General features: G+C 36.3%; 1 protein-coding gene across 1 annotated transcript; it reads left to right on the top strand.

Moving 5' to 3' along the window:
* Positions 1 to 1,611: 1,611 nt before the first annotated feature.
* On the top strand, positions 1,612 to 10,616 carry LOC311083358 (tetraspanin-15). Its single transcript, XM_084114837.1, has 8 exons — positions 1,612 to 1,967; positions 3,937 to 4,122; positions 4,539 to 4,613; positions 4,712 to 4,807; positions 5,865 to 5,981; positions 7,370 to 7,420; positions 7,813 to 7,929; positions 9,089 to 10,616. The coding sequence occupies exons 1-8, from the start codon at positions 1,881 to 1,883 to the stop codon at positions 9,410 to 9,412; spliced, it is 1,053 nt and encodes a 350-aa protein (XP_083970963.1). The 5' UTR covers positions 1,612 to 1,880; the 3' UTR covers positions 9,413 to 10,616.
* Positions 10,617 to 11,907: the final 1,291 nt, after the last annotated feature.

The following is an 11,907-nucleotide window of genomic DNA, read 5'->3' as shown; positions in this document are numbered from 1 at the left end:
ACAGGTTTTGTTATTTGCCATGTAATGATTTGCCTCTCTGTAATGATTTGAAATAAACCCCTTTTTAGATCATCTCACACCAAGGAAAAGATTTATGGTGCTATCTTCTTTTCATGGTTAGAGTTAAAGTTTGTTTTCTTCTTGTATAAATAAAAACAATCCATAACTCAATGCAAGTACTCCACAGGCATGCAAATTTCATTGTTTAGCCATCAATTCAATGGGTTTAGGGGGGGTTGGAAAGTCCATCACATGCATTAGCTGAATTTCAGATTCCTTCAAGAACCTCTATTGGATTTAGGGACGCATATAATTGGGATGTGCCGTGGCAACTCATCAATGTTAATTAACCATGTATCATGACAGCATCTGGGTTTTTTATTTCCTTCTTAGCTCCTTTTGCATTGTTTTTGTTTTGTTGACTGTATAAGATATTTTCTGCTATTAAACCAGTCAAGATTATCTGAAGGAAATTGGTTCACTCAAAAGATTCAATGCATGCAGAAAATATATTGGCAATCCTTTTAATGCTCTCATCTTTTTATCAGTCCTGTGTGCACTCATACCTTCTTTTTGATTATAGCAACATGTAATATCCTCTGGCAAGGAGCTCTGCTCAACAAATCAAGATTTGGCTGACCACTGGTTGTCCACAAGAAAGAAATCAGAAATATAATTTCACACACCAACTGTCATCCATACTGGGGCATACTGTTTAATGCTGCCCAACACCTTCATTCATTTAAAAAATATATCTTGACTCTTCTGTGCCTCTTGATAAATCTGGGCACGCGTGTAACTGAATTCAAGACTTTGAATAAAAATGAATAAGTGATTTGGTTTGTATTGTCCATCTATCCAGTGTTAACTGAATCTAAGAATGTGGAATGGCAGAAGCAGAAGAAATGCAAATACTATTTTTCAATATGTTCCATTAAATTATAGCCTACATTAAAATATTTCTTTTGCAAATCTGTGCTATATTGCATCTGGCTGTTCACCTTTCACAAATGTGTTTACTATAGTCCATGAACACTGAATAGTACACTTTTAAGAGTGAAGTTATTTAATTCATTCAGGCATGGGTTAACATGTCAATGATATGGCAGAGACTGTTACTCTAAATGTATTTAATCATTTTTATATAGATCCTCTGAGATTTTTCCCTGCAGCGAAAAGCTGGAGGGTTTCAGAGCTGTTTTTCTAGAAAAAAAATACTTTTGAAAAACGTAATTACAGCCACAACAAGCTACCCGAGAGATTGTCTAATCAATGTGAGCATGCTGTGTGTGTACGCCTGGGGAAAAAATAGAATTTTCTATGCTGTATTGTATTGTCATAAGAAGTGAACAACATGTAACCTACTTCTGAGGATTAAAGCTATTATTGTGACACATCTTAAAGAGATGCTTTCTTTGGCATGTTTAATAATTTAGTTCTTCAAGCTAGACAGCCTAAATCTGTTATAAAACAGATGTTATCTGTCAATTGGCTGACATGGGCTTGTAAAGTCAATGAATGTGCCAAGATATCTGAAGGGAGTCTCGTTTATTCGTTTTACATGGAAATATGTGATCTGTCTGTCTTTAATTCTGTGCTGGCCCTTTAAAAGGTTTGTTTAGCATGTTGTTTAGCAGAGCGGAAGTTATTATTGGGATAAGAGTTACACCTTACAGCTGCTGATGTGTTTTTCAAAACAGTTCAGAGGAATCTACAGCCAAGTTGAATACTTGACGGAAGTGCTTATTATGTGTTCCGACGGGTCTTAAAAACAGTCTTCTGTCTCTCTTAGAACTGAGGTTCATTGAGCCTTAGCGGCATCGGCTAACATCTGAATGCACGGAAAGCTCGAATAACTGAACTCAATTAATGCTGTCACCATGCCGTCTTACGAAGAATTGAGAAAAACCAATCACTTCTATTATTTCGTTAAGTTCTCTCTAAATATCTATTCAATGCTATTCTCGGTAAGTGTTCGTTTAAACGGAAAGATGTTCTAGCCTACTAACGTTAGCATTTCTTTGTTTCTCCCTCACCTCACAGATACTTGCCCTGAATGAGTACGCTCATGTGTTTGTGTTGAACGTACAGTAGGCTATAGGTAGTCGTACTAACTTTGACCGTGTCTACCTGGTAATTTTGGCATGCATATTAGCCTCACTTTTGTAAAATTTCTCAGCTGAGCTTTGTAGCTCAGTAAAGAAAATATACATGCGCTGCTGGCAGATTTAAAGGCGCAAGACGCTGTTATTGTTGCTGTAAATGTATCACGCTATATATATATATATATTTATTTAATGGTTCTTTTAAATGATTAGTGGCTGTAGTAATATTGAAACAATAGACTTAAACATAATCTATTTTCTTTGCTTTCTTTTCCTATCGAGTCTAAAGGCTATAACTTGTCTAACGTCCTGGATAGAATATAGATCCATAGATAAGATAGATATAGAAATGTCTATTAGGGATGCAGAATTATTGCAAAAATGATTGTTTATTGGGCCTTTTTGTGACTAAAATATCAGATATTTATTGACCGACATTGAATATTACATTTATTCTGCTAATTTAATCTAGTATCTAGTATTAACATAAAGTGATAGTGATATGGCAAACATGCATTTAAAACAGAGTTTATGCTAATTTTAATAAATAAATAAATAAATAAATAAACTATTTATGAAGGTTGTTGTACTTTTTTTTTTATGTAAACAAAAAATTACAATTATACATCATTACATGTACAATATGCGGTCTTAAAGAGACGGCATCCTACAAGAGAGAGTGCAGTTAAAGGGTTAAATGTCTGGGATCTCTTCTCTAATGAAGGTTTTTTTAGAGACTATTTATCCCTCTTGTTTTGAGGACATTTTTTTTTTTAAATACTTAGTTTAAATAAATCCATCCTTTATAATGTGCCTTGTAAGATTGTGATGCCTACACTTACTTTTATTTGAATGTTTTTAATATTTAGATTTTTTAAAACAAAGTATTTTAGCAGTTATTGGCCATAACAGGAAAATAATAATTGTCTTATCAGTATCGGAAAAAAATAAACATTTTGTGCATCCCTAAAATCTATATATTTCTTTGTTTTAATGTCTGGTTTTGATATTTTAGGTTTCAGGTCTGCAAGTTATGTGTTGATTCTCAAGAATTGGCAATTCTTTGCTTAATAACCAGCAACCATTAAGATTTATTTATTGAATTCAATAAGGAACACAGTATTCTTCTTGACTCACAACCAGAGTGTTCTGTCTTCTCACAGAAAAATTCAATAAGTCATTGCCATATGAGAGTATCTTTACTATTATAGCGAACATGATGTTACAAGCAGAAAAGCCTCTCAGGATACTCTTCAATTCTCTCTTCATTTCTTTCTCTCCCTTTCTTTACTCTTAAGCTTGACTTGCAGCCTTTACACTTCCACATCACTAAAGCACCACCATCTATCAATTAATAGAAAATAATTGAAGATGTCAGGAATCTGAAATTGACGGATGATTAATCAGCCAAACAAGACTTATTAAATTAACCCTCTAGAAAGAACAGTCAGGGAAGAAAATTGAAAATGAAGTGGTTTCAGTTAGCATGCTTTGTACTAATGTAGTCTTTTGTTAGGATACAAATTCATATTAAGGCTGCTACATCAATCTTCTTTATGATTTGTTTGTGCATTTTAGCTAAGCACTCTGAGAATTACATCTGCATCTTAGGGATTAATGTGAGGAACACAAATGATGCAGTACATTTTTGGATTTTGCATCAGATGACTTATCTGCATGACTTGGTTGTGCATTGAAACATTGATTTCAACTTCATATCTTTGTTACATGTCTAATCGAATCATGCAAACGTAATGTTGTGGAATTATGTAAGCTGATGTGACTTGTACAAATGTTTTACCAAACCAACCACTGCCCCTGTTCCCCTCAGTTGCTCGGTCTGTGCGTGCTATGTATTGGAGTGTATGCAGAAGTGGAGAGACAGAAGAATCGCACCCTGGAGGGGGTGTTTTTGGCTCCTGCCGTGGTCCTCATACTGCTGGGTCTCGTCATGTTTACTGTGTCTGTTATTGGGATGGTGGGATCTCTCAGGGACAACAAGACTCTGCTGCACATGGTGAGTGTTGCTTGTCTGAACATACAGTATGTGTGCCAAGCTTCTACCATTTTACTGGTGTTATTTTTGGTTGTGACTTTAAAGGATAGTTCAGCCCAAAATGAACATTCTGTCATCATTACTCACTCTCATGCCTTTTCAAACCATAAGACTTTTGTTTATCTTTGGAACACAAATAAATACATTTTTATTGAAATCTAAGAGATTTCTGTCCCTCCATTGAAAGTCCCGCTCATAAAGAGATGGTCAAATAAATCCATATGAATCGAGCGGATTAATCCAACTCTTCTGAAGAGACATGATCGCTTCATTGAAAAATATCTTCAATTGTGTTCCAAAGATGAACAGAAGTCTTAGAATGACTGATGACTTTTATTTTGGATTACCTAACCCTTTAAATAAAACTTTCCATGCAGTTCCTGTGTGTCCTGTGTGTTTTGCTGGCTCTCCAGGCTCTTGCCCTCATCATTGCCCTGATTTTTGAAAAGACGGTAAGACATTGAGAGCAGAGAGAATGTTGTTACGGTTATACGGTATGGTTACTGTATACGGTTTGTTGTTAATGAGTCCAAATCTTCTCTGTCTTTAGACAATCAAATTATTTCAGAAAAGTATACGTGAGGGAATCAAGCACTACTATGATGACCTGGACTTCAAGAACATATTGGACTACGTGCAAGAGAAGGTTGTTTACCTAACTGTTTTATTACTATAAGTGTGTTATACACCCACCCTAATATGGTCTACAATATATCAAGTCAGCCATAAATAATGTCCATCTTTCTAGCAGAAACACATAGTTTGTGTCAATTCAAATCTCTTTCATCCCCGTAATCTCACAAAATGACAGTTTTCTCATAGCAGATGTCGCTACGCAGTCACCTGCATCATAAATGGTCAAAACTTTTGAATGGTTCTGTAATCCAGCTTTATACACATTTTAATATGGCATTTAAAAAAATAAATAATAATACTTTTATTCAGTAAGGACACATTAAGTTTTTTTCTCTCTGTTCTATCTATTCATCAAATAACCATGAACTTTTTTTCTAATCAGTATTCAAAAACAAATTAAGCAACACAACTGTTTTTAACTTTGGTAATAATAATGTTTCTTGAGATACAAATCAGCATATTAGAATGAATTGGGTTTTTTTTTTACGAAGGATCATGTGACACTGAAGATGCTTAAAATTCAGCTTTGAAAGTGACATGTGAAGGCCATACTCAGAATTTGTACTCTGCATTTAACCCATCCAAGTTAATGCACACACATTAGGAGCAGTGAACACACACACACACTGCAAACCTTGGACCACTCTTCAAATGCACACACCTGGAGCAGTCATTTTGCTGTGGAGCAGTTGTGGATTAGGTGCCTTATAGGTGCCGGTATTGAGAATAGAACCCGCGACATTCGGGTTACCAGTCTGACTCTCCATTAGGCCACGAAAACCGTTATTTTTAAATTTCACAATATTACTGTTTGTACTGTAAATTTGATCAAATAAATGCAGCAAAAAAAGTGACTTTTTTTTCAACCAAAAAAAATTAAATAAAATACCGAACACAAACTTTTCAACAGTAGTGTATTTTTGATTTATATTTTATATGAAATATTTTATTTTAAATATTTATTTATAAAGGCTTATATATCTATTGTCATGTTAAGAAGAAAACTGTCACTCAAAATTATAAATAAAATTTCCTTTTATAATGACTCTCTTGGTTTGTCTTTTCAGTTTTCTTGTTGTGGGGGAGATGAGTACAAGGATTGGGAAGTAAACCAGTACCACTTCTGCAATGGCACGAGTCCTTTGGCCTGCGGCGTTCCCTACACCTGCTGCATCCGTCAAAGTGTTAGTCATTCCATGTTCTTCTTTCAGACATTGATACATTAATCATGCATATGTCGGCCCAGCACGCAGCAGTCTGATGAGAAAAGCTTTTTTGCAGTGGAATCAGTCTGACCCACAGGTCTGTGAGAGTAGGGAGCTGATTTCTGAGCTTTTTTCTGGTGGGTTAGAGAGCTTTCTAGTAAATGCTGTTCTCCATGAGTCAGTGGAGAAGAGTGCATCATGATGGAGAGGATTTAATTTGCCTTCCCTATGCTGCAGAGAGTCTCTTCTGCTTTATCAGCACCTCTCTCTCTCTCTCTCTCTCTCTCTCTCTCTCTCTCCCCCTCTCCCTCTCCCCCTCTCCCTCTCCTCCTCTCCCTCTCCTCCTCTCCCTCTCCCTCTCCCTCTCTCTCCGAGTTAATGAATGTTGATTGGGCACTAATGCACTGTTCTCCTTTCGGTATGACAGCTTACTATGCAGTGAGCGAGCACAGGCCTTTTCAAGCTAATGAAACATTACCAACATAATCAAGACTTCCTTAGAATATTCTTTACATCCTGACTTATTTTTTTCATTCTCATCCTAGGTAATTCAGATATAGTTACCCTTATGTGAGCCAGAATTTTCAGATCATAAATCTGTGATATTTGACTTCAGATGTTTCCCTTATCAAGTACAATCCTAATGGCACAAAATGGCACAATAAATTTAGTAAATAAAGGCCATTCAGTAAATAATCTATAGCTAGGTGCAGATGTTCAGGAATCTGCTGATTTCTGTAGCATTGTTTGCTGATGTTTTGAGGGGAAAATAATGTGCCTCTTATTGGTTGCTGAAAGCATAATCAGATTATCCAAAATATTTATGGCATAATGGACCTTAAAATTCTGTGTAAATATGTGGAACTGACACTTTCTTCACCCTGTACCCTTATTAACGAAGCCCCGCTGGTGTTCTCCATCTGTTTCAAACCACATTATATTATAATATGGCATCTGGTAGCTGTTGCCGACCTGTTTTGAGAAACCGAGTTGAAGTGTCACATGGTCCGGAATGTATGAGAGGAATTGGACTGTGCTTTTGAGAGCAGGCAGGTTTACAGTCTATTTGTAATCTGATTAGATGGGCTCCCTGTTCATCAGTCCTATTACAGATTCCATCACTGCAGTGACCCTCTGCTTTAATGGTTACATCAACATGATTATAAGTGTGTGCTGAAATTCCATAATGAATATGAAATTCATTTTAAGGGTCAAAGGACAAAATTGAAAGTTTGCCAATACTCTTCTGCTCCAACAGCGTCAAGCTGACCAAATGCCACTTCTCACTTGAGAAGGTTTTCAAAAATATAATATGCAAGTTACTAAATAGTCCTGTGTGTGTTTTTTTTTTTTTTTTTTTTTATCAGGTCGGAGAAGTTGTGAACACACTTTGTGGCTACAAAACTCTAATTCAGCAGGTAAGTAGAGCTCTCGGGGGTCTCATTTTAAGTCCACATTCTTGTAATGGCCTGCAACCAGCCATCACTGACTGATTTTAAAAGACTTGTGTCATTTTACATAATACTCACTCTGATGCAGTTGGAGAGAATAATTTGCTAGACCTTGACGCATGAAATGATTTTTAAAGGAGAAGCTTGGACAGGAAAACAAAAACCTCTGATAGCCATTCCTTTGTTTTTTCCATAGATGAAAACCAAGCAAATCACATCAGAGCCATTACTAGCACCACCTCCATTATGCCATTACGATGGACTTTAGTTGTGATATTTTAATTTTGTTTCTGTCATAGAATCAGGGCATTACCTGCCGCCTGTACCGAATTTGTTTCTTTCTCTCCTCTGTATTACAGCGTGAAGCTTTAGATGGCATAATTCATGTGCGTGGCTGCATACATGCTGTGAACCTGTGGATGGGAGACAACATTGGCGCTACTATTGGAATTTGCTGCGCGGTTGGACTGCCACAGGTTTTGGAAACATCTTTCCCTTCTTGTGCTTCCTGTTTATTACTTATCTTACCCTGAAATTGATGTATCTCTTTTTCTTCTGCAATTTTTATCTCCCCTGCCATTCCACATTTCCATTTTGATTGCCTACTACCTATTCTGTTTGACTCTTCCCTCATTAGAGACTCCTCTTCCAAACAATAAATTATAGAAAAAGGGCATCTGCACTGACCAATGCAAATACCCAAAAGAGGGGTGCATGACTTGGAGAAGCTGGTGCCTAGTCTTGCCAATTTTGGCAAACTTGAAAACTTTATTTTCTAAAATAACCAGCTTGCTGTCTCTCTCTCTCTCTCTTTCTTTCTCATCTTGCCCCTTGCTGAGATGAGGGAAGAGATCACATTAAATGCAGCCACATGTCTGTGCTGCCACATTCCTCCAATTATGCATTAATCCTCAAATTAGAGCAGAGGGACAGACGATTTACACAAATATGATGGAATGTGACAAAACACCTGCCTGGTAAATGACGGTATGGTTGCATTAGTGATCTGCTTCTATATGTGCACAGTAAACTGTATATTGTATCATATTTTTAGTAAAAATACCTCAAATGAAAGATATAAATGTATCACTTATACATGCACAAGGTGACTTGTGCTTTGATCGAAATAATTAAAAGTATAAACAGAGTTTTTACACTACCGTCGGTGTCGGTGTCAGTAAGAAAATGTTTTTTAAAAGAAGTCTCATGCTCACCAAGGCTGCATTTATATGATCAAAAATAATGATAATTGTAATATTGTGAATATTATTTTAATTTAAAATAACCTTGTTTTCTATTCTGTTTTCTATAATAATTTTAAGCAGCCTTTACTCCAATCTTCAGTGTCACAAGATCCTTTGTGGAAACCGTGATAGATTTTTTTCCAGGATTCTTTGATGAATAGACAGTTCAAAAGAACAGCATTTAGAAATTTTTGAAATATAAATCTTTTGTAATTATAAAAGTCTTTTGATCAACTTAATGTGTCCTTGCTGACTTTTTTTGCATTCATCACCATGCAGTAACACACTGGGGGTGTCACTAACTATCTGTTTCATCTGCAGATAAGGTGTAAAATAAACCTTTTTTAGTAATCCATCTAAAAAAAAAAAAACACTTTAATGTTTCTTTCAGCTTCTTGGTATTCTCCTGAGCTGTGTCTTCTGGAATCTTTTGGTGGAGATGAGTGAGTCTGAAGACATGGTGGACTTTAAATTCCTAAAACGTGGTTTTGAGTACAGCGAACTGGACCTCTCGGGTGCTGGATGGTGTATGTGTCTACCTCGTGACAAAGGGTACCTGCCTGTACCTGTAGCAGAGCCTGACACCTGGACTCCAGACCCCATCCCTTTTGACCTGGAACAAGAGCAGCCCAAAATAGCCTTTACACATTCCCAACTAAAGAGCCAAGGATTTGTGTCAGGTGTGGGAATGGATGAAGTGGACAATCGAGCTTAAGAACCACAAAGAAAAGAAAGTTGCATCTTAAGCATATTGTTTTTTTAATTGTTATTTGTATATAAAAGGTTTGCCCCTGCACTGTGTTAAGATAAAGTGAGTTAGTTGCACTACATGTTGGTAATAATGTTTTTAGGCATGAAAAAAGGAGAGGTTTGTATAAAACATTTGGTAATTGAGGGAATCAAGGTAGGAGATATCCACAGGCTTGTATAATCAAACTTTTAAGAACATATCACTTCAAATGCTGTTTACATAGTCTGTTATTTTTCACCATTTTAATTTATTCTGTGTCGTATGGGATTAAGGGAGTTTGACTTGTTTTATTGGTCATATTGTCATTTAATAGTTTATAAGGTGCATAGAAAGGATTCTATTAATTAATTGTTGGCAATCAATTTTTTAAATGTTTTAAAAAATAATTTATGATGTCCTTTAGGCCTATATTTCAATGAGTTCAAGGAAATTGGTAGTTTTGGAATTCGTCAAAGATTATGACTGTTGTGACTGGCAGATGAAGCTGGGCATTCATCTCTAGTCTATGCATTGTTTCTAAAATGTTTTATATTCATGTTTTAATTGTTTTTATATTACACTACTGTTATGAACCCAACTCTCAGAGAATAGAAGGAACATAGGAATATTATGGATCTTCTTTTTCTTTTAAAAGAGCATGTGGTTCGTGTAATGCCGACATTTTTCTTTAACGGTAATAAGTACCAATGAAATTATTTATTAAAGTGTTGCCTTAAGTACATCAGAAGCTTTCTTACCTCAGGCTATTCTGGAATAGCCGCATTGATTTGCAGGTAATTTGTAGATAGGATTTGTTTGTTGTTGAAAAAGGGAGTCCTCCTGGCATTGTTTAAAACTACTTGAAGTTTAATTTGTCTTGAAGTAAGGCTAAAAATTTATGTTTAGTTGTCATAAACTGCTGTTTTAAATGTGTAGCCCGTGTTTTATCTTTCTTAGGTGTATAAAAAGATTGAAAAAGTTTGGCTTTTACGACTCTCTGCCATAAATGTACAAAACCCACCTTTTAGCTGTTGGTAGTCATTCTGAAATGCCTCACAATCGCACACCTTTGCTAGACATTTTGATGATTTTGTTAAAGTTGACTGCTGCGCTCCAGCTAATGTAGCTCTGGTTTTGTAGTAACATTAATGTGACTTTCAATTAAATTTGCTTGAATTAACCTTTTAAATATGTCTTGCTGGTTATTTTGTTGAATAAAACACCAAAGTCTCTTGAGCCTTGCAGTGGTGCGATAAGTGGAGATGTGAAAACCTCTGAGGATCTGGGCATGTGGGTTCTTGGAAACTGGTCACCTGAACCCTTGAACATCTAAGCCGTTTTCTAGTGCATAATCACACATTTTAAATTGTTCTGAAGAGAGAATGTTGCATAATGACGTCCCAGTGGTTCTGTAAGACTATTGTATTTTTCAAATAACTCAAATTGCATTTAAGGACACCGATGGCAACTTGCCATATTTTTTATTGATTCTGCCGTCAGTGCGTCATCATAACACATCAATTATATTAATTCATGTGCAGACCGATCTATCTTCAACCTCTCTCCCATTATTTCCTCAATGCTCACGCCACTTTCCCCTTCATGATGATGGCCATCAAAAGGCGGCATGTGTAATAATTATAGCTGGTGTCTCAATGGGAGGAAATGAACTGCTGCACCGAAAATTACACTTCATGCGCTGAGCAGAGAACAAAATGCATCCACACTGGCGTAATTATGATAATAATAACAGTAATTAACAATTGTTGACTTGAGGGACGCTCAAGGATGGCTTTTCAGTTCTGTGAATGAGTGCATCAAAAGAGGATAAGGCAAGGGAATCAAGTGATGCACTACTAACAGATGAATAGTCAATGCTCAAGTAGATGTTCTTTCCCATTTGGGATCTGGAAAAGCTGATGGGGGTTGGGGTGAAAAGGGAGTAAAATCCAAATATTCAAGTTAAGAAGCTTAGAGAATCTGGTTATTTACTGAATTACTCTTAATAGTTAAACAGAGCCACTGCAGTGAGCCAGCAAGGGCAAAAAGATACAGTGCCTTGCGAAAGTATTCATACCCCTCACATTTTTTTGTTGCCACCTTATGTTAAACTATTTTAAATTACTTTTTTCCCCATCACATCATTTTTTTTTTTTTTACTCCATACACCATAATGACAAATCAAAAACAGATTTGAAAATGTATTAAAAAGGAAAAACTGAAATACGTACATTGCATATGTATTTGTACCCTTAACTCGGATACTTGGCTGAAGCACCTTTACAGCCTAAAGTCTTTTTGGGTATGATGGCGACAAGCTTTGCACATCTGCATTTGGTGATTTTTCTGCCATTCTTCTCCTCAGATCCTCTCAGTCAGTTTGGATGGGGACCGTCGGTGGACAGCCATTTTCAGGTTTCTCCAGAGATGTTGGATTGGGTTCAACTTTGGGCTCTGGGACTAGACTTAAGCCTTGCTGT

The sequence above is a fragment of the Abramis brama genome, assembly GCF_963993115.1.
Source record: "Abramis brama genome assembly, chromosome: 5".
Classification (NCBI taxonomy): Eukaryota; Metazoa; Chordata; class Actinopteri; order Cypriniformes; family Leuciscidae; genus Abramis; species Abramis brama.
The sequence above is the reverse complement of the archived record's forward strand: the minus strand, read 5'-3'. Positions and strand labels throughout refer to the sequence as shown.

Excerpts from the sequence above, each read along its gene's own strand:
- LOC311083358 (XM_084114837.1), top strand. The coding sequence starts at position 1,881 with ATGCCGTCTTACGAAGAATTGAGAAAAACCAATCACTTCTATTATTTC. Across the intron at positions 4,808-5,864 it reads TGGACTACGTGCAAGAGAAG|TTTTCTTGTTGTGGGGGAGA; the intron begins GTTGTTTACCTA and ends TTGTCTTTTCAG. Across the intron at positions 7,421-7,812 it reads ACAAAACTCTAATTCAGCAG|CGTGAAGCTTTAGATGGCAT; the intron begins GTAAGTAGAGCT and ends TCTGTATTACAG.